The sequence below is a fragment of the Epinephelus lanceolatus genome, chromosome 13 (genome assembly GCF_041903045.1).
Source record: "Epinephelus lanceolatus isolate andai-2023 chromosome 13, ASM4190304v1, whole genome shotgun sequence".
Lineage (NCBI taxonomy): Eukaryota > Metazoa > Chordata > Actinopteri > Perciformes > Serranidae > Epinephelus > Epinephelus lanceolatus.
In genome coordinates this window covers 10,227,249-10,250,966 of record NC_135746.1, presented here as the reverse complement: position 1 = coordinate 10,250,966, position 23,718 = coordinate 10,227,249, and the positions used below count along the sequence as shown (strand labels likewise).

General features: G+C 45.0%; 1 protein-coding gene across 9 annotated transcripts in view; it reads right to left on the bottom strand.

Moving 5' to 3' along the window:
* adgrg6 (adhesion G protein-coupled receptor G6) overlaps positions 1-23,718 on the bottom strand; it is a 145,653-nt gene that overhangs the window by 121,023 nt on the left and 912 nt on the right. For all 9 annotated transcript variants that reach the window (XM_078173707.1, XM_078173703.1, XM_078173705.1 and 6 more), the window contains exon 2: positions 10,175-10,275. In XM_078173707.1, the coding sequence (XP_078029833.1) occupies positions 10,175-10,275 (101 nt within the window). The remainder of the gene's footprint in view (positions 1-10,174; positions 10,276-23,718) is intronic.

The window sequence follows — 23,718 nt, the reverse complement described above, 5'->3', positions numbered from 1 at the left end:
CCTTTTTGGTCCTTGCACCTAATTTCAACCAAAAATAAATTGTTTCAGAAGCCAAAATATATATAAATAAATATATAAATAGCAGGTTTTCCTTGACCTGAAGTGTAAACTGTGACGACATCAGTGGGCGTGTCATATATCAACTGAGGAAGCAGGATGGAGTTTTATATATTAGAGGCCGTACACATGCTGCGTTTTTTGTGCCCTCAATCTCATTGTTTTGAATGCATCAGAGCGATGTCCTCACGGTGTGCACATATTCCCAAGCACCTATTTTACAGGGTGCAATGCTGCGTGCACAGAATGTCATGTGACATGGACCAACCAACCACAGCCGACAGATATCCTTCCTTCTTCAGTAAATATCAGTATGTGATAAATATGGAGGGGAAGTTGATCATGTTAGTGCAGAGCTGCCAGAGCGTCACATCTGTCCCACAGACACCATTTTTGGCCTAATACACACTTACAAAACCACGTCTGGGAGAAGATCAGCTCTGCACTCAGGTAAATTTGAGGTAAATAGTTGCACTGCCACCGGGTTGTACTGATCCAGGTTCTGGATGCAGCTCCTGGGTTCTGCCATCTTGGTTTTACTGCTGTTTGTGTCTTACCTACACAGGCTAAACCACATGGACGTTTGATGAGATAAATTATCGTCCGTGTGGAGATAAAGTGCCTCTTACCATCACTGTTGATTGTCAATTGTTTACCCACCCTGAGTGGTTTAGATGGTTAACCACACCTGCCATCATGGAGCTTGTCAGCCTGTTGGTGTGCTTGACATATAAATATAGGTGTGGTTTCAACTTTTCATCACCAAATAGGATCAAAACACAGTCTTCAGTAATGTTGTGTGGCATGGAGTAAGTGTACAGGTATTACTCTGTTCCGCAGGAGACACTGTTTGATAGCCTTGCACCGACGTGATGTGCTTATAATTATTCTCCCTCTAGTGATGTTACCGTCATGCTGTTCTATCGGACTGTGGTCTTTGTTTTTCTGTGTCATCCATAAGGCGTGTTTGTCTTCCATCAACCGTCTGCCTGAGTCCATGTGAGTGTAGCATTATATATGCAGAGGATTTTTTTAACTGCTCTTGCACACAAATATGCCAAAAAAGATCCGCTGACAACCTTTAGACGTCTTTAATTTAGTTATATCAGCTGCCCAGATTATAAAGCTCAACTTCGAACTAGAATAGAATGACTTTTCACCGTCTTCCACCAAAATTTAATCAGTTTATTGTTGAGTCCAAGTGGATGTATGTGCCAAATTTGAGGTAGTTCCCTCAAGAAGTTTTTGAGATATCATGTTCACAAAAATGAGGTGGACACAAGGTCACAGTGACCTTGACCTTCGACAACCAAAGTCTAATAAGGTCAAGTGGATGTTTGAACCAAATTTAAAGACATTCCCCCTTGGGGCTCTTGAGATATCATGTTAACAAGAATCAGACAGACAAGGTCACAGTGACCTTTGATCACCAACATCTAATCAGTTTATTGTTGAGTCCAAATAGACATTCGTGCCAAATTTGTAAAAACTCCCTCAAGGCCTTCAGGACATATTGTGTTCACAAGAGTAAGATGGATGCGTGATTGCAGAAAATGTGTTAAATATGTGGTATATGTAGGATTTTGGGTGCACTGCATTTGAGGTAATTCCTCAAAGGTGTTCCTGAGATATCGCATTCACGAAAATGAAGCAGACCCACGGTCACAGAGACCTTGACCTTTGACTACCAAATTCGAATCGATTCTTTGTTGAGACTAAGTGGACATTTGAGCCACATTTGAAGAAATTTCCTCGAGGTGTTCTCGACATATCACACTGATGAGGTACAAATAGGTCACAGTGGCCTTGACCTTTCACCTTCTACCACCAAAATGTAATCAGTTAATGGTTGCAATGTATTGTCATAGAATGGTCCATATAATATCCTACGAATCTGCATCCCACAAATGACGTTACGAGTTCATTGTTAAGTCCAAGTGAACGTTTGTGCCAAAACTGAATCATGAGTGCTACAGTGTATCGTAGGCAACTGGACTTGCTTGAGTTTCTTGACATGTTGCCAAATTTTAAGAAATTCCCCTGGACGTTATTGAGAATAGGACAGACAGACAACCTGAACACATAATGCCTCCGGCCTCGGCTATCACCGTCATGGAAATCTGAACATACACTGTGCCGACCTGCAGCTCTCCTTCTTCACTGTTACAATCTGAAGCTCATTAAATGATATTTCATCTGTTTACAGGCAGAAATCATGAGGTTCACATGGAGCCAGTAAATATAAGACGAGAGCTTAATGACCAGACCACACGTTCACACTTACACTGTGGGATCAGACTGAATCTGTACGTTCATTTTATTTACCACAGACTACCTTCATCTGTCAGAGCGATCCAACCGCCAACCGTCATCAACACAAATACACACCAGCCGCCACACAGGACAGCGCTCTGCGGTCTCAGAGTGGACGAACAGAACGTTTGTACGAAGAGACCGAAGTTCCTGCGTCTCTGTCGTCCTTCACCACTGAGACATTTACAGTTTCCTGTCCTCGTTCTGTTCAGACCTTCAGTTTATCTACTGGTCAGCAGCACACACACATGTGGGCTGTGTTCTCCTCACCAGAAGTGTGTGTGTGTATGTGTGTGTGAGAGAGAGAGTGTGTGTGCGCTGTGGTTTCGTACTGCTGGGAACTTTACGAGTGTGTGTGAACCGCTTGGTTTGGCCTGAGGCTGCTGGTAGGGTATGGAAAACACATTAAAGACTCACACACACACACACACACACACACACACACACACTCTTCTCTCGCTCTCTGTTCGAGTTTTAATTTTTCATTTTAATGAGTTATCGGCTTGAACGTGGAAAAACATCTACAGCCAGTAATGTCTCCACCTTCTGTCTCTGTCCTCTGTCTCCTATCTAATATACCATGTGGCCAGAAGTATGTGGACACCCAACACATTCTCATACCAGGTTGAATCGTAATGCCCCCTCTGCGTCTTGTAGGGACACAAAGGCCACAGAGCTAAACGCAGTGTGTTCAATGTAAAACGGCTGCAGTCAGGTTTGGGCAACAAAACTACTCGATTACAAAAAAGATCATGTTGTGGGTTAACCCTTTGAACTCTGCTATAGTGATGTCTTCATGCATCTCTGCTGCCCTGGCACCACCACACTTTATCACCATCTTTTGGACCACTTGCATCATAACGTAATGATGTCATTGTGAGCGGACACGATGGCGCAAAAGACAGAACTCTCACCTTTCGGCTGCTGCAAAAAAGAGCGCTGCAGGTATTATAGTTCTTATTTTAGATCAATTTTAAACAGGATCATGCAGACAACAATGTCCCGTGGCCATGACGGGACAACACTGTGGCGTCACCGCATGTTTTCACCATCTATTGGACTGTTTGTAGCAAAACATAATGACATCATCGCAAGCAGACAACCAGAAACTTTTAGATTGATGTTAAACAGGATCATGGGAGCAACAACCAGCGGGAGGTCCGTTTTCAGAGGGTTAAAATAAGTCTGTGACGTGATATAAATATGTCACCTGAGTGATGTCAGTACACGACTGTACACGAAGTGCCTAACGTTACAATAAAACAACACTGACTTTCGGATTCGCACGGGTCATGACCTGCACTCTCCCGACTGAAGGTTTGGTTTTGTTTGACCTGTGCACCGTCCCTCCAACCCGTCCTGTGCGAACATTCTTGCTTTTGCTACTGTGTTAGTTGCTCTCAGCAGCAACTGTTGCCTCAGATGGGTTTACATTGGAGTTAGCTGACAAGTCATTGCGTCTCATATAGACGCTGCTTTCAGCATTGATATCACATGCCGAGAGTCGTGACAAAGCGGCTGCATTTGATGCCTTGGGAGTGAGAACTGGCTGAAACACCCCTGTCCCAAGTTTGTGTTTGTCTCTTAAAGGTTCCACAAAGAAAATGTTCTTCCAGTTTGGTTTAGAAGAACTTCACTAGTCTGCACGGAGTTCTGACCTCAACCATCTGACAGGAGGCAGAGCTGGAAACCAACATCAATGCCGGACTTCGTGTGGAGGAAATGCTCAGGTGTCCACATACAGAGAGACAAACAGCTGGCTCCTTTCAAACCTTTGTCAAAACTTGCAGTCAGGAACCGAATCAGCTTCAGTAATTTAATTAGTGTTTTTTTTTGGTGACATGGGGGCAAAACCATGGACCACACTGACACCACTGTGACATCATCAGTATGTCAGCACCACCCTGCCACGCACAAACACACACACACACACACACACACACACACACACACACACGGTTTAAAGTTTCCTGAATGAATGAATAAGTAAACAAACACATATCTGCCCAATTAATGGATGTGATGAATCAAACAAACAATAAATGATCAATCAAACAGAAGAACGAGGCATCGAGCTCACGGACAAACGAACAAAGTGATCAATCAAAAAAAACTACTGAATAAACAAACAAGCAAAACAACAAAACGAACAATCAATCAAGTGAAAAATTGATTATTTCAGCAAATGCAAAATCAATCAATCTATCGGAGCTAAAACTGATCGATTAAACAAACAAACAAACAAACACTCAAGTGATCAAAAATACAAGCTATAAATGAGCGTCTGATGTAATAATCATTCACTTAATCGAACAAATGAACACCAAAGAATAAATGATCAGTCAATCAATCAAATGACCAACTGGAATATGAGAACAATCCAATGAACAAATGAAGCATCAGAAACAACAGTTAATAAACAGCCTAATAAATAAGTTAATGACTGAATGAACATTTTATCGATCAGCTTATGGAAGGACTGAATACGAATCACCCTCAGGTCGTCGCCGTGGTGACATGAAATATTAAAACTGGAGGTTTTCTAACACGTTGCTGGACATTTGGATGAGAGACAAACATCAGAGAGAACTTTCAGAGATCAGCAGATATTTGTCACATACCTCCAAATGCAAATTTAAATGTTAATCATAAGAAACTAATTTTGGCATTGCAGTCTTTACATTTAATCACAAAACAAACAAAAAAACTAAATCTACAAATATTAAACTCGACTCGTCACCAACACACTCAGCTGCAGTATTTCTGGATCTATGATGTTAATAAATGTGAAACTGTGACGACAGAAGCTGAAGATGAATTTCTGACAATGTTTAAAAGAAATGAATCAAAGCGTGATTCCTGCTGGAGATTCAGCGCACCTCAAAAAAAAAAGCACTTCACAACACTGACAGAAGAAACCAGATGGAAATGATATCTGACTGCAGGTTTCATGAAATGAGTCGTGACTTTTTCTGCAACATGACGAACGGTTTTGTTAATGGAAGCACATGACATGAGGAGAGCGAGGAGAGCGAGGAGAGCGAGGCAAGCTCGGGCGCAGGGATGGAAAATATGAGTGGAAAAAAACCCGAAAGACAGCAGTGGGATGAAGCGAAGAGGAAACAAGTGTATGGAAGATGGAAACATGGGAGGAAGAAAAGACACAAATGAAAGATGGAAATCATATAAATCACTGCTGTCAGATGAAAAACGCTGCATCTCTGAGAACTCTGCTGTTCCCATGTTTTCACAAAGGGCTTTTTTAACAGAATGGTTTTCAAGTCGTCAATGAATTTTTCATGAGAGAACCACCGACACAAAACTCAACTCAACTTTCTGCTCAAGTCTGGAACACAAGTTTTTCATCTAACAGCAGGAAAACATCATGAAAACATGAAAATTAAACATGAATGACATGAAAATAAAACATGCAAACAGAAATATAACAAAACTATGTTCACATATTCTAACTTTAAAACATCTCAAACTTAAATGAAAGGCAGCACTTCTCTTTTAAGTGCGAGGTAATTCTTAAATTTAATCACCACTCAAAAGTTGGAAAATTCCATTTATTTTCATATTTCGTCTTTAAAAGCACAGTTGTAGTCGGAGCATTCAACCTCCTGCATCTCACAGTTGCAATGACTTAATTATAATAATCATTACAGGCTCACTGTGGGCCTTTAAAGCCTCGCGGCCACTTTGCTCTCATTCAGAATCAAATTTAATTAGAGTATGAATTGTCTCAGTATCTCTGCAGATAATAAGACTGGTGAAAATGGACTTTACTTTGCACACTAAAATCATTCTAATAATTCACTCACAGCTCCACTCATCATCTGACTGAAGCCTGGTTTTGTGAAAGGCGTATATTGTTTTGCAGTTTTGTTGATTTGCTTCCACAGCTGTTTATTTCCTCAGAAATGTTCTCACTATAAATTGTGATTGATTTCTGCAGCGCTCGAGTCATTTGTAGCTCTGAGAGACAGTGGGATGGTGATTAATGGGGGCTGGGAGTGTGTGTGTGTGTGTGTCTTGTGCAATATGACAAACCACCACCAACACATTAACACTATAGTTGTGAGGACCCTTCTTGTCTGTGCAGGAGCTGTGACAGTTCCCCGACACTGTGGTGGGCGCTGTGGATGAATCTACTGCAGGAACACGGGATGTTTAAAGGTGTGTTTGTTTTCTTCTTCCTGCGGCCTCGTTCTTCACATCTACAGAAATATGCTGGATATCTGTGATGGCTGAGAAGTTTTGAATGAACCAAGTCTATGGACTGTGGGAGGAAGCCTACGCTGACATGAGGAGAACATGTCGGAGCACCTGGAGGAAACCCACGCTGACACAGGGAGAACATGTCGGAGCACATGGAGGAAACCCACACTGACACGGGGAGAACATGTGGGAGAACGAGGAGGAAACCCACGCTGACACGGGGAGAACATGTAGGAGCACCTGGAGGAAACCCACGCTGACACGGGGAGAACATGTAGGAGCACGAGGAGGGAACCCACGCTGACACAGGGAGAACATGTAGGAGCACCTGGAGGAAACCCACGCCGACAAGGGGAGAACATGTATGAGCACGAGGAGGAAACCCACGCTGACACGGGGAGAACATGTCGGAGCACCTGGAGGAAACCCACGCTGACACAGGGAGAACATGTAGGAGCACCTGGAGGAAACCCACGCTGACAAGGGGAGAACATGTAGGAGCACGAGGAGGAAACCCACGCTGACAAGGGGAGAACACGTGGGAGCATGAGGAGGAAACCCACGCTGACACGGGGAGAACATGTCGGAGCACCTGGAGGAAACCCACGCTGACACGGGGAGAACATGTAGGAGCACCTGGAGGAAACCCACGCCGACAAGGGGAGAACATGTAGGAGCACCTGGAGGAAACCCACGCTGACACGGGGAGAACATGTAGGAGCACCTGGAGGAAACCCACGCTGACACAGGGAGAACATGTCGGAGCACCTGGAGGAAACCCACACTGAGACGGGGAGAACATGTAGGAGCACCTGGAGGAAACCCACGCTGACACGGGGAGAACATGTAGGAGCACCTGGAGGAAACCCACGCTGACACGGGGAGAACATGTAGGAGCACCTGGAGGAAACCCACGCTGACACAGGGAGAACATGTAGGAGCACCTGGAGGAAACCCACGCTGACAAGGGGAGAACATGTAGGAGCACCTGGAGGAAACCCACGCTGACACAGGGAGAACACGTGGGAGCACGAGGAGGAAACCCAGGCTGACACGGGGAGAACATGTAGGAGCACCTGGAGGAAACCCACGCTGACACGGGGAGAACATGTAGGAGCACCTGGAGGAAACCCACGCTGACACAGGGAGAACATGTCGGAGCACCTGGAGGAAACCCACGCTGACAAGGGGAGAACACGTGGGAGCACGAGGAGGAAACCCACGCTGACACGGGGAGAACATGTCGGAGCACCTGGAGGAAACCCACGCTGACAAGGGGAGAACATGTAGGAGCACCTGGAGGAAACCCACGCCGACAAGGGGAGAACATGTAGGAGCACCTGGAGGAAACCCACGCTGACACGGGGAGAACATGTAGGAGCACCTGGAGGAAACCCACGCTGACACGGGGAGAACATGTCGGAGCACCTGGAGGAAACCCACGCTGACACGGGGAGAACATGTAGGAGCACCTGGAGGAAACCCACGCTGACACGGGGAGAACATGTAGGAGCACCTGGAGGAAACCCACGCTGACACGGGGAGAACATGTAGGAGCACCTGGAGGAAACCCACGCTGACACAGGGAGAACATGTAGGAGCACCTGGAGGAAACCCACGCTGACAAGGGGAGAACATGTCGGAGCACCTGGAGGAAACCCACGCTGACACAGGGAGAACACGTGGGAGCACGAGGAGGAAACCCACGCTGACACGGGGAGAACATGTCGGAGCACCTGGAGGAAACCCACGCTGACACGGGGAGAACATGTAGGAGCACCTGGAGGAAACCCACGCTGACACGGGGAGAACATGTAGGAGCACCTGGAGGAAACCCACGCTGACAAGGGGAGAACACGTGGGAGCACGAGGAGGAAACCCACGCTGACACGGGGAGAACATGTCGGAGCACCTGGAGGAAACCCACGCTGACACGGGGAGAACATGTAGGAGCACCTGGAGGAAACCCACGCTGACACAGGGAGAACATGTCGGAGCACCTGGAGGAAACCCACGCTGACACAGGGAGAACATGTAGGAGCACCTGGAGGAAACCCACGCTGACAAGGGGAGAACATGTGGGAGCACGAGGAGGAAACCCACGCTGACACAGGGAGAACATGTAGGAGCACCTGGAGGAAACCCACGCTGACACGGGGAGAACATGTCGGAGCACCTGGAGGAAACCCACGCTGAGACGGGGAGAACATGTAGGAGCACCTGGAGGAAACCCACGCTGACACAGGGAGAACATGTCGGAGCACCTGGAGGAAACCCACGCTGACACGGGGAGAACATGTCGGAGCACCTGGAGGAAACCCACGCTGACACAGGGAGAACATGTCGGAGCACCTGGAGGAAACCCACGCTGACAAAGGGAGAACATGTGGGAGCACGAGGAGGAAACCCACGCAGACACGGGGAGAACATGTCGGAGCACCTGGAGGAAACCCACGCTGACACAGGGAGAACATGTCAGAGCACCTGGAGGAAACCCACACTGACACAAAGAGAACGTGTCGGAGCACCTGGAGGAAACCCACGCTGACACGGGGAGAACATGTCGGAGCACCTGGAGGAAACCCACACTGACACAAAGAGAACATGTCGGAGCACCCGGAGAAAACCCACGCTGACACGGGGAGAACATGCGACGACACTAACCGCTGCCCTGCTCTTGAGATATCATGTTCACAAGAATGGGACAGATGGAAATAACACAAATATAAAAGTTGATTATTATCACCTACACATGTGGAGACCAGAGTTTGTTTGAGAAGATGATTTTTATCACAGTGTGATTGTTCGTCAATGTCTTTATATTTTTTATATTTATGAAAAAGGATCAGTGTGTTCACACACAGCTGCAGCTCAGGTTACACTCATCTGACCGACTGTTGGCTAAATGATGTGATGCATAGCTGGCTTCATAACAGCCTGCTGTGAGTACACAAAGAGGAATCATATTAATTTAAAACTGGTTGGCCTGTCGCACTGTCAACATCAGTCGACACTCTCTTACGTTGTGACTTCTGCATTTGTGTTGTCTGTTAACGTGCTGGTGTTTTTTGAATTTGCAAAGCGTCCTTGATCCGCAATTTGTTTGAAACATCTCAGCCACCGTAGATTTCCAGTTGTTGGTGTGTTTTAGAAAGAGGCTGAGGAGGAAGCGACTGCAGACCAACTGGTGAATGTTTCCAGAACTTTTCATTTATGTCTCCTGAGGGTCACTTCAAGTGTTCAGCTGAGACACGTCAGCTCAAAGCTGCAGAACGAGCTGTAATATTAGCAACGTGAAACGCTGGCGTACCCTTAACATGCGCTAAACTTAAACACGATCAGAGTTTGGTTCCAGCTGAAGTTCTGTGTTCGAGGCTCTTCATGTGTGTAAAAGCTGACGCATAAGATGTCGGTGTGATGCAGATTTAATTTAGGTCAGGGGAGAGAAAAGTTTCTGAGTTTCACAGCTGTGAGGGCAACTTGTTTTTAATTTAACTCCTTCAGTCCGATCAGTTAAAGACTGAATCCATCCATCCTGACACTTCCTGTTCTGATGAGAAGCAAAGAGCGAGCTGGATCCTACCGTGTCTGTGCAGACTCATCCACAGCAGCACGACTGGGACAACATGACGGAGCCTCCACTTTCCTCCTCCTCCTCCTCCTCCTCCGCCTGTACAGGACTCCCTGCAGGAACACAGAGGGACATCGGTCAGTAAAACACAGAACAATGTGAACGTTGGTTTTCACAGCAGCCGTCGACATACTTTTCATATTGAGACGAGTGTGTGATTTAGCTTGTTGACACTAAAGAGCATCACCAGGACAAACACTGATTCCTAAATACACACACTGACACACACGTGACCACCGGGAAACCTTAAAGGCTCAGCTGTTTAACATCTGTCAGGTTCCTCGACCAGTCTGAGGCAAAGAGTTGCACTTTGACATCCAAGCTGATCATTTCTGCAAAAAATGAATGTTGTTTTCCAACAAAATCAACACAAACAACAACAACAACCCTCAAACTGCCCCACATGTCCAGAGTGGGGGCAGACACAGAAACATCCTACAGATCAGAAAACACTGAACATTAAGCTAAATACTAATGCTAACACGCTCACACTGATACAAACCACCGTTTAAGACATTTATCTCATAAACAGCTGCCGTTACTGGGGTGACAAAGTTTTGTAAGTATGAATCATGTTGATCAGGGTGTGTGTTCTGAATGAAAAATATGTCTCTGAGTGTGTGTGTGTGTGTGTGTTTACGCCTTCAGCTCGGACGCTAATCCCCAGAGAGCCAATCAGATAGCTCCATCAGGTGATGATAATGTTAGGAGACACTTGAGCTGTTGATGAGACGAGTCGTCATCAGTGTGGAAGCTTTTAATGGTTCAAGTTCATTTACAGATCACAACTCAGCACACGGAAACGCTCAGTTTGGCTTCGACACATCGTCCTGCTGTTAATATCACATGTTGTTATCGATTACATTCATTCATCCTGAGTCCTGGAACGTGTAGAGCTGCAACAACTGCTGCGTCTGTAATGTAATAAATGTAAAATCTGCCTTCCCACATATACATGCACGTTTACAGTCCAAACACACACACACATCACAGTTATCAATCCTAGGTCATTGTAAACTTATTTTAAATAGATAAATAAATAAAACCGAAAACGTTGGTAAAAAATAGCAGAATTTAAAGGTTATTGATCTTGTTTTAAACCCCAGTGTCTGTATCAGCCTGTGAAGACGAGCTCAGTGGGAGAAATCACCGTCCATGTTTCCATGTTTATTATATCTGGCGGATAAATTTCCATGTGTTTGGTGAAGAATAACAAACTGTGTTTTATCTCAACACATCGTTGCTGTTGCTCAACGCAGCTGCTGAAGTTTGTCTTCTGAGACTCAAAGACCTGAAAACCACCTGTCTTTCACAGAACAGCCTCGGGGGGATTTTAGAGGCCGACGCCCCAAAAAGTTCTGCAGCTCGTCTGAAGACTGGTGAGAGATAACGTGGTCCATAATCCTCCTGTCTGTCTGTCACTGAACAACATGTGTCCATTCTCACAGGTTCTGCTTTCAGTTCCACAGCTCTCCGTCACTTTGGGGACGAGTTACTGAGACTAAACTCTGGTGCTGCTCAGGACAGCTCAGTATCCCTGGGAGTTAGTGCCAGTACGTCAGAGTGAGACTGGGTTGAATCACGGGACGTTTCACAGAGAGGACATCCCTATAGAGTGTGCCAGTAAAACCGGAACTCCGTTAGCGCTTTTAGCACTTCCGGTTCTCTCGTCTAAAAGTCAGTACGTTTTTTGAATGGGATTTTGGTAAAATGCCTCAAATAAGGTCTGTGGTTAACAAAAGCTTAAGCAAGTTTCAGGTTTTGTTCTACAACATAAAACATGTCAGTAAATACCCTACTTGTGAATTTTGAAGCTTTTATGTGTCGTAAAAAAGGAGGTTGCTAACAAGTTGCTCAATACGACTACAAGCCCTGTCGGGGACATTAAATGTCATCACCCCCGAACAGGCGAGAGTGCTGGCAGTCCGCCATTACAGCTTCTTATTTAGCTTAAACAGTCAGATTTCCCCATTATACAATGTTTTTAAAATAAAGCAGCTGAAATCAGTTGAAAGCTTAGTGGCGGTGACGTCAAGAGTCATGCGACCGTGGAGTAGTCTTGTAGTCCGTTAAAGCCTAACGTTAGCTTTTTACTTCTGGCGATCGCATTTAAGCTTCAAATGCGGTATGAAAGGTGCTCATATGTGAAGATTATCTCGCTGAACAAAACAAAAAGTATCATAAACTTGTGTTAGCCACAGAGCTTATTTTCTGACATAATCCAAAACGCAATGCAAAAATCACATTCACTTTCTCTTCCAGGAACCAGCGCGATGCTAAACTTCCGAGTTTTGACATCAGCCCTGGCACACTCTATTCGGTGTTCTGCAAATGCACGGCCCTTCAGATGGTGAAAGCCTGATTCAATCCAACTCAACGAAGGAAGACAGACTTATCAAAAACAGAGTCTCAGTCTGAAAATAAACTGAATAAAACGTCTCAATATCAGCAATGTGTTTCAGAGATGGAGAGAAAACTTTGGTAATATTTTAGCCTTCTGCGCCCCAGAGCTAAAGGCTCATGATGATGTAGCCAATGTTAGCAAGAGCCTTAAAATCACAGTGAGTCCTCCGCCTCACTCCCCGCCGCTTCAGACCACCTCGCCAAGAAGAGAGCGGGCAGCACCTCAAGTGCACCCCAGCTCCAGGGGCCGGACAGCCCCGACTCCTCGCCAGATCAGCAAACTTTCTGTTGCTGCCGCCCACTCTCCTCCCGGGGAAACAGTCCACAGTGGTGGGGAACAAGGCGGAGGCACCAGAGCATAGCTAGCAGCTAATTCTTGTCTCATTTGTGGTCTGATAAACAGAGAGAGACCTCGAGAGTGAAATAAAGCAGTGCATGGGAAACACCGAGCTACTGTGTGACGCCTGCACATTACCGTGGTCGTCTGGTGGGAGGGGCTTAGGACAGAGAGGGGAGAGCTGCAGGAGGAGGGTGTATTTTCAAATTCTGCCTACCCCAGTCTTACTGTACGGGAACAATGGTTAAAAGAAACCATCACTGACTGTACAACGAACAGTGACTTTCTCCTTCTGTGCCTCTACCACATCACGCTGTTGCATCCTTTTTAAAATGTTATCATTTAATCTGATCCAGCGTTTTGCAGACGTGACATCACAACAACCATGACAGGTTCCATGTTACTGCTGCAGTCGCACAGAGAAGGAAACCCTTCACTTTAACACAACAGAGCAAACAGCGACGTGTTGCCCTGGCGGCAGTTTAACCTACTGACCAGTACGAGCCGCCTCAGCAGGGAGCCGAGATTCACACAAGCTCAGCGTGACAGAAAATAACCTGGAGGAGAGTTGAGTGGAAACAGGAGGAGGAAGCTCACAGCTCTTTTAAGCTTCACATGATGAGGAGCTGCAGGTTAGTGCTTGTTAAGTTCCAGCAGTGGAAATGAGGCTACTGGTGGAAACCAGAGCTCATTAGCACCAGTCTGGTTCCCAGTATAAGGTCACTGTCATGCTTGGCTTCAGTGCTCAGTCCAGAGAAAAGGCACCGAGGACACAGTTTGTTCATGATGAGGCTGTGATGTGAAGATAAGTCACAGTTTCTACTGTCTGACTGAAACTCTGTGTTTAATGTGACTCCAGCTGAGTGAAGGAAGGATGATGGACATCTGCTCACCTTCAACTGTTCACTGTGTTGCCTCAGTGTGTGTGTGTGTCTGATTACTGACTGATGAGAGTCAGGTGTGTGTGCAGACAGGAGCCTGACAGACGGAGGTGGTGAGTGATTGGCTCTTCCTGGGTGACATCAGCCAATATATAAAACATACTCTGACATCTTGTGTTGCTGCTTCAGTTAATGTTGCTTCCAAAACTCTGACACCCACTGAGTGAGTTTCAGCTCCACATTTCAAAGTGCTGTCTGTTTAAAGGTGGCGACATTTTAACGTTTTGTGATGTAAATGTTTCGGCTTTAATTTTATTTTCTGTTGGCTCGTCAAATACTGGCGCTTAGTCTGTGGCTTCCGGTGTCAGGCATCAACAAAAAAAGCTGTCTCATGTCGGCATGATACGCAGCCAGTCGCTGGTATTGTGAACGGCACCCGGTGGCGTCAGGGGGAAACACAGTAGAACACCAATGCAAGTTAAGGCGGCAAAAGTCCAAGGGTCCATCCCAAGTCTCTTATTTTTATACTGCTACTGCTTCAAGGTCCGCCATCTTCTAGGCCGTCCCAAGTCTCTTATTTGTGCAGCGAGGAGCTAGTGCTAGGAGCTAGCAGCAAGCTTTAAGCAGCTACGAGCTAGGACGGTCGAGAGCTTTCTATCCAGAACAATTTTACAGCTGAACGCCATGACGTATAAATACCCGCCCCCTACATCTGGCATATTTGAACGAGATGGCAGAGAAACAGTACAAGAGTAAGTACCCGTTACATGCATTCTTTGCAATGAATCGCTGACTATGTTGAATGATGGTGAGTTAATTGAATGATAGTGCTCATCACAGTGACAGTGGAATAGCAGGGCTACAGACCGTTCTCTAATTGCACAAACTTTGAGAAATGACTCAATAACAATGGTAATTCATGCAAAAGTGTGTGACCAGAGTCATGACGGCGGGGGGTGGGGGGGGGCTACTGTTTTGGTCAGCAAATATAATGAGACTTGGGATGTACCCATAGTAACGCCAGATGCTGGTTGCTTTACGGAGCAGATCCAGCGGTGCCGCCGTCATCAGGAATGGATGTCGCTTCACGTGACGCTTCAGTGGAAAGGACGTCTCGTGTCTTAAACCGACAATGCTCGCTCATCGCTCCTAGCGCTAGCTCCTCGCGTTTTTTCCTAGGTGGGAGGGGCTAAACAGCTAGCAAAGTCAGCTAGGTAAGAAAACTAGCAGTAATTTAAGAGTCTTGGGACGGACCCCAAGTGGGGCAGGCGTGAGGGATGGAGAATGGGTCCAGCAACCAACGACTTTCACCCAGGAGGCCGGTGTTCACTTCCTGTAAGATTGTTAAGTCAAACCCTGTTCTTTTTTCCTAAACCCAACCAAGTGTGTGTGTGTGTCGTCAAAGGAAAAAAGCGTCAACTCACAGTGTTGTACTGACGTAGCGCTTTTATTCTGAAAGAGACTGTATGCAAATTATACATTTCCTGATATAATATTTTTACAAATAAAACCCTGACTTGTGTCTATTGTACTTAAAACAGGTTAAACATCACTGGTCACCATCACCTCCTCCCACTGACTGATTACTTTTAATTTAACTGTGCTCGTCATAGTGCGTGTGTGTGCGCACGGCTCTGCAACCCCGCCTGTGTGTGTGTGTGTGTGTGTGTGTGTGTGTGTGCATGTGTAAGATAATTATCTCCTGGGTGCTGATGCATGACAATAATGAAGATGATGTTGATTCAGAGTCGCAGCAGGATGTGCTCTGGTTGTAGAGCGGATGTTTGTTGTTCACTATTGTTTCATCTGTGTGGCTGTGGGCTCGGCCTGTTGTGTGTGTGTGTGTGGGAGCACAGGGGTTAATCTGAATGAGTGTATATCACTGTGTGCAACATGCACATGGTGGTGTGGGGCCAAATTAGTGTTCTGTGATGTTACGTAATACTCATACATCACTACATTAGTTAGGGACAAATAAGCAGCCCACAGTACCAGCAGTGAGCAGTGTGGAGCTCTTTAAGCACAGGAGCAGCTCCACACTGACATTATGTAGCCACATTAGCATTAGCAGTTAGCGGGCCAAAGGTCAGAGGTCACCGTATCCAGACAACATGAAAATAAGGCCGTTGCTAGGCAGTAAAGTGACATCATCAGTGTAGAATCTCCTCTGCTTCAACACATTTCCACCCAGACCACAGCGGAGCAGATCTAAATGTTGTGTTTGGTGTTGTCGTTGGCTCGTCGTCACCTGGCTGAGATGACTTCGACATATCTAAGCGTCAGCAGACTGTAAAACATAGAGCTGAGAGCTGTGTGATGTTGAAGGCAGAAATCACAGTCAGCACAGCGACAACTCAAACTCTACTCCTCCTGAAGACTCGCTACCGTTACAGCATCAGGCAGCTCCACACTGTGAGTCAGACGACAGAGGGACGCTTCAAAGGAGGGAGAGCAACAACAAGTCCTTCAACTCATGAGACCACCACATGTTCATTCCCACAAATACGAGTCACAGAAGTGTTTCCAAAATTAGCGCCCCTACAGGTAGAGGACAAAATAGCTTGTATATGACAACTAAAATTCGCAGTTTTGTGCTGAACACGTGACGATCACAGTTGCACATGGTTAGCAGGGATGCAAAATGTGTTAGGCCGATGATGGGACATTTTTATTAACATGCAATATTCAGGTAATTAAAATTACAGCCAATAAATAGTGCCGATAATATGAAGCCAGACTGCTTTCACTGACTTAACAAGGGCAGCATCTACACACCGACACAGTGGGTGGAGCTACATGTGCCTTTAAACTTGGTTTGTGAGTCGTCAATAAACACAGAGAAGAAGAACAACAACAACTGCAGCTTGCTGTGTAGAAGGGCAAAATATGTCGACGTCTTTCACAGCTCCAGAGGAAGACAACTGCATTGCGCCGACCGATTTGAGACCGCAAGACCTCTGTTAGACACAGCGCTGAAGGACCGTCTGCAGAGTGTTAGCACGAGCTAATCAGCAGCAGCAGGGTTCAACTGTGTTATCAAACTTATTAATAACCACTCGCCATGTGATGCAGCGCTATTCTACTTGGTGGTTGTAGGCTAGTCTATTGTGGGACGATGAGACGGCGCCTGATGTCAGTTTGATTTGATTCAGTTAGAGCTGTGGCTGTCTGACCCTCAGGTGACACAAACTACAGGTTATACACAAAAATATAAAATTATCAGTGATCGTATCAGTTGCAAAAATCCATATCAGTGCAGCCCTGGTGGTTAGGTTTAAAAAAAAAAAAGTTACGTTACTGTTTTTTAATGTAACATGACATGAATATATCTCGTGAGTGCTGAGTGTGCAGCAACCGTATGTGAATTGTGTAACGTTACGTTAAAACAACTCTGACTTTTGGTTTCACACGGGACACAAACTGCGGCCTCTTGATTAAAAGTCTCAGGTCCTGCTGAGGATGGGTTGACATGGAGTTAGCTGAAGCCTGATGCGTCTCATAAAGACGCTAAAGGGTGCTGTCAGTTGATATCACACACAGGGGGGGGCAAAAATACATCAAACACAAAATACAAAATACCCCTCAAATAAATGTATCAAAATAAAATACATGTATTTTGAATTTTCAAATACAGAAAATACTTTTTTTCTTTTTAGCAGCGACCCGCAGCTCTATAGGTCACTCTGTCAGTTGGTCGGTCGGTCCACAAAGCTTTTCTTGAAAAACTCAAAAAGTCCTTGACCAAAAATGCTCAAAATTTGCATACTGCAACTAGAGACCATGAGTAACTACACCAGAAAGAATGCCCACGATTCGTCCATAGGTGGCGCTATACTAACCAATTCAAATCTTTTTGTGAATAACTCAAAAAGTCCTTGACCAAAAATGCTCAAAATGTACATGCTGCAATTAGAGACCACAAGTAACTATGCCAGAAAGAACAACCATGATTCATCCATTAATGGCGTGATAGTAGCAAATCTGGTCGCAGCTTTTGCAAATCTGCGCTTGTTTTCTCACAGTTTCGCATGACAATCTGTTGAACTTGGGAGACGTGAGCAGCAATGTAGTCTACTGGTAGTGTGGGTCCATCCACAAGAGCAGCATGCCTGGCAAGTCTAGTCTAGTTGTGCTGTGAACTATCCACCAACGGTCTAGCTAAACAGCAGCAAGATACTGTAGCTAGTTAACTTGTTTGCTGTCTAACTCGGAGCCTTTGGAGCCCCGTGTTCAACTTTTTCAAATGAAAAAGAGAAAAAAAAGCTAGGGACATGTAGGCTACCCTAAAATATTATTTATTGATTCAGATTTAGATTCAGACAACTTGATTGATCCCACGTGAGGTAATTAATATGTAGCATACTCATCCCAAGCATCAACCACAACAACATACAATTTCCTATGTTATGCACAGTCCAGTAAAACAGACCACTAGGTCACTGAAAAAAAACATAGATAAAAATATTTTTTTTAAAAAATAAGTAAAAAATATTGTTACATCCAATATTATAAGAATGTGTAGCCTATTATTTTTGTTTTTTGATTCGTGGAGAAAGTATTTTGAGTATTTTAAATACAAAATTACTGCACTCAAAAGTATTTTGTTGCAAATTACATTTGCTTTTTATCGGCTTTATCAAATATAAATTACAAAATACACAACTGTAATTGAAATATGTATTTTAAATACAAGTAATAGAAATACTGCCCATCCCTGACAGCGGGGCATTATGAAGCGGCAGTATTTCACAACCTGTCACACGCTGTCTGAACTCATAGACATGTACATATTTCCCAAAATGTTGACCTCTTCAAAACAAATTAATTTAGAAATGATCGATAATAAAACACGAACAGCAGCTGTGATTTGGTGAACTTCAGGTAGACCAGCAGCAGTGTTGTAATAATATTCCAGTAACGAGTAGTGTAACTAATTACTGATGAAATTTCAGTGATATTATTACAGTTACTCCAAAACCAAACAACTTGCTATTTTGTTATCACGTTAGCAAGTTAGCTGGAGATGTTACCTCAGCAGCTGGAAATATTCCCACTACTTTGATTTTGTCAGGAGGAAATATGACAAGAACTCTGCTGCTGCAGGTAATCGCACTAAAACCCTTCCCACTGCAAAAAGCACGTCCTCAAACGTCTGGTCTGAAACACCTCGGTTACTACGACCAACAGCACAACAATATGAAGCTCCAGGAAATACACCCCACCAAAGGTGAGCACTCCTCGGCTGCAGAGGTCGGCTGTAGCTCTGCACTGGCAACCCAAACTGGATTTTAGTCGGCAGCGAGTAATGAGTAAAGTCAAAATATTACTTTTGAAAAGACTGTTATATTTTCAGAGTAACAAGCCCGACACTGCTCAACACGTTAATCCTTTCATCCAGAGACGTGATGACAGGTTCTGACCTGCTGCAGTAAAGTTTGGTCTTAAAGTCCTGAAAGTTTGAAGTTGTCAGTGTTTGTCTGCGGAGCAACAGAGGAGCCGAGTGTGAGTGAAAAAGTGTCAGCTGTACGTTCACTCATCAAACTGATGAATTATTCAGCTCATGTCAGACTGACATTAAAACAGGACAAGGTGAGGAAAGTAAAAGCAGACGAGGACTGAGGAGGGAAGTTTGAGCCTCCCTGAGCTTTTGATTAAATCTAGTTTTACTCTCTTTACATTTGAAGGGAACTCTGAGCGAGCGCATCATAAATATGGAAAGCAGAGAGAACAGGACTCGATTTAATTTCATCGTCCAGCTCCGTCGCGTCCAGTGCTGCAAATTCATGCAGCTCCTGACATTAAAGAAAACTCGCCTCTTTGTCAACTCGTGCGTCTTGTTTCCTTGTTTCCCCTCCTCCCGCCTCCGCCTGCAGTATGGAAATGGGAGTGAATGACAAGCGGAGCGAGGTCAGCGAACAAGGCCGCGGACACGACCACATAAAGAGAGCGATTCATGTGTCTGCAGGGCTGGACGGCAGCCGCCTCGAGTCAGACATTTTGTGGCCCACAAGTCCTGGATCACACAATCACACCATCACACTGCTGAGAGCTCCAGAACAAAAAACTCTGACATTCCCCTTTAAATCAAGAAAAAGAGCTTTGACAGAGTCGTTACAACAGTTCTGTTCCTCGCGCCCTTCACGCTGCCTCCTGCTTGTCTCCTTCCACTGCTGCTTCAGTTCTGACGTGTTTTTGATCTCTTTGATTCTTAGAAACGTCTCTCGGAAGTTAAACAGAAGTTATTTAATTTAGATTACGATCAGAGTCTGTGATTTGTCATCCATATGGATTACACTGCGTTGGTGTAATTAGTCTGCCTCACTGTCAACTGCTGCTCTCTAATCAGATGTGGAGGTGGAGAAAGAAGTGATGGGACTCTGCCCTCGTCTCTGAAGCGTTGGCGGAGGTCTGAGCTCCACACTGAGCCCCCTGGTTTCAAATCTGAAGCCAACTTCCTGTCAAGCATGTGGCTGTAAATCTGTGTGAATGACAATGTGAGTGTATTTACATAAACCTGCTCCCCTCCACCCCCTCACAACATGGGGACAGAATAATGAAAGCTAAGCAGCAGCATGTTTGGGTGCGTCTGTGCTCGAAATACAGTTTGGAAGAATTTAATAGAAGTCCGCACCAAGAACGATAAAGACCTGAGCGTCCACACCGATGAACAATAACGTTGTGTAAACAGTGGCGTGAGCTCCTCCTGTGTCAGCAACTTAGGACTAGAATCACCGCCCTGTGGTTGTGTGACTCCGCCCACCAGTCCAGTGTCTCTGACAGTCTCCATCCACGTCAGTGAAAACATGGATGCTTCACACACAGAAGATCTATACAATCAGCACAGTTTCAAGATTAGAGTCACGAATTCAGTATCTATTAATTCTTCAGGCATGGCCAAAAACCTGATTTTGAGGTCACAGTGACCTTTGACCTTCGACCACCAAATTCTAATCAATGTATCCTTGACTCACGAGCCTGGTCTCACTTCAAAGTCGTCAAAATCCGGTGCTTGGGCAGTGACATGTGACGTCAGAAACCAATGAAAAAGATGTCCTTTAACATCGGCATGATACGCAGTGGTTGCCGTTATAGTTTAATGGCGCTCGGCGGTGTCAGGGGTGTGGCGGGACAAGGACAAATGTCAAGGCGGTAAAAGTCCGAATGGGGCGGGCGGATGGGAGGGGTGGTGGATGGGTCCAACAAACACCGACTTTCACCCAAGAGAGCGGTGTTCGTGTCCCGTAAGATTGTTTTTTTTTTCCTGAACCCAACCACGTGTTTATTGATGTACCCATCTAGTGCTTTTATTTTGAAAGAGACTGTATGCAAACATTAAATTTCCTGTGAAAACAGAAATGTATTTTGAAATAAGGGAACGACAACAACCAACTCACCCAGAGTACCTTGCACATCGTATGACCAAAACGTCAATGTGACGAGGTCGGAGTGAGAATGTGTGTGACTCAAAGTTGATGTTTGTGCCAAATTTGAAAAGATCCCCTCAAGATGTTCTTGAGAGATCACATTCACAAGATTGAGATGGAGGCAAGGTCACAGTGACCTTTGAACTTTGACCACCAAAATCTATTCAGTTCATCGCTGAACATTTGTGCCAAATTTAGAAAAATTCTCTCAAGGCATTCTCGACATATCAAGTTCACAAGAATAAGAGGGATACAAGGTCACACTGACCTTGACCTTTGACTACTGAAATCCATTCAGTTCATCACTGAGGCCGAGCAAACGTTTGTGCCAAATTTGAAGAATCTTAAGTTATTTTTGAAAAATCACGCTCACAAGAATGAGACAGATGAGGTCACAGCGACCTTGACTTTTGACCTATGACCACCAAAATCTAATCACTTCATCCTCAAGTCGAAATGGACGTTTGTGCCAAATTTGAAGAAATTCCCTTGAGACATTCTTGAGATGTCATGCTCACAAGGATGGGATGGATGGACAGACAACCTGAAAACATATTGCCTCTGTCCTCGGCTATCACCGGCACGGAGGCATAAAAACAAACCTTTTTATGGCACAATCCTGGCAGGTATCTCACCTGGGTGTAACACCATCTCCTCCACCTCCTGATAAAGGTCAGCTCATATACCACGTCACTTTATAAACGCTAATATGACTCATATGAAGAGTACAAATGTAACAGACTCATGGTTTACAGAAACGTACCACATCAACCTCTTTCTGGCGACTGAGCTGCCAAAACCTTCGTCTCTCTTTCAAACCAAAGAGTCTGTGCAGCCTAAACATGCCAGAGGTGAACCTTTGTCCCAGGACCTCCACCCCTCCATCCACCTTCCTGTGAACCCAACATGTGTTTGTTAGTGGATTTAATCCCTGCAGACTCATGACTGCATCAACACGTTAACGTGCTCGTCTCTGTTTCAGCTCTACTTTGAGCTTCAGCCAAAAAACAGGGTGGATTTTAAAACAATAATTTCACCTCATGCAGTTTTATGTTTCTCCATCCTGCTGCATGTTTTCACTGACTGCAGGGGCAATCAGGGGAATGCCTCCTCCTCCTCCTCCTCAGAATAATGTCATCAGGATCAAACTCAACCTGCAGGTGGAGATCAGATCTCTCCCTTCACTTTAATTAAATCACATTCCTCTGACTCTCAGAAAGTTTCCATATATTCCATGTTATCACCTGTCAACTGTCCTCAGGTATCAGGGATACCCCCCTCTCACACACACACACACACACACACACACACACACACACACACACACACACACACACACGCACACTTCCTGTCAGCAGGATGTTATTTGACGTCACCACGCGTCTCCTTTTAAAGACATCTTGTTCAGTCGTCCACCTTCTGGGACCACAACATGTTTAGTGGGCGTATCACCTCTCAGGTTGTGTAACAGCTGGCAGAGATGGAGTCCTCCTTCAACAACGCTGCCTTTGATAAAGTCCGGCGTCCCTGTAGAGGACACTTCCAACGTCTTCTAATGAGCTGTTCAACACGATAACTCCCCGACAGGTATCTTCATCTCTCCGAAATGTTCCTTAAATGTTCCTTAAATGTTCACATACTGATTTTATTAAAGGATCACTCCCCTCTGCAGTCTGTGACTCTACATTTGATTCATATCATTCAGTACTGTGATAAAACATGTTGTGATTCATTACCTCTTTTCAGCCACAAATTATGTCCCCCAAAGGAAAACTTTGCCCACATAAAAAGTGTACTGAATAAAATAACGTTTTCAGTCTGTTCATCTCACTTCACGTCTTTTTTTTTTTTTTGCAGCAAAATGTTTCTGGTAGACTGAAAAAGAAATGGATTTCATTATTCCAGCAGGCTGTGGACGTGGAAAGTCCATGACCAAACGTGGGCATGTGACGAGGTCGCAGTGAGGATGAGGTGGATATTACCACATAAAAATACTGGGATACTGCGCTGTACCAATTTTCCCCACCCTGTTAAATCTAGTAATGTTACAGGAGCATACTGATAAATCACAGGATCAAATGTACATAAACTGAAGTTACAGTTAAATACAGTAATTTACAGAAGTACTCTGCTGAGTCACTGTGATCACAGTAACCAGCTGTAATTATGACACAGTAACTTAGTGTGAAAGTGATGCAACCAGCAGCCAACACTGAACTGTAAATGCTCAGTTTGTGATTATCTGATATCTGTGATGTTATCTGTGCAGCAGAGCTGTGTGAGTGATATATGAAGGAGCAGCGAGAGCGCAGTGATGTCACTGACACAGATTGTAAACATGTGCAGCAGCTATAGGCTGCAGCCAATAGCATCATGGAAACAGCTCCTCTGCTCCTTCTCCGGCAGAGTTCAGCTCTCAGGTCACAAAGAAAAGACGCTGAACACGAATCT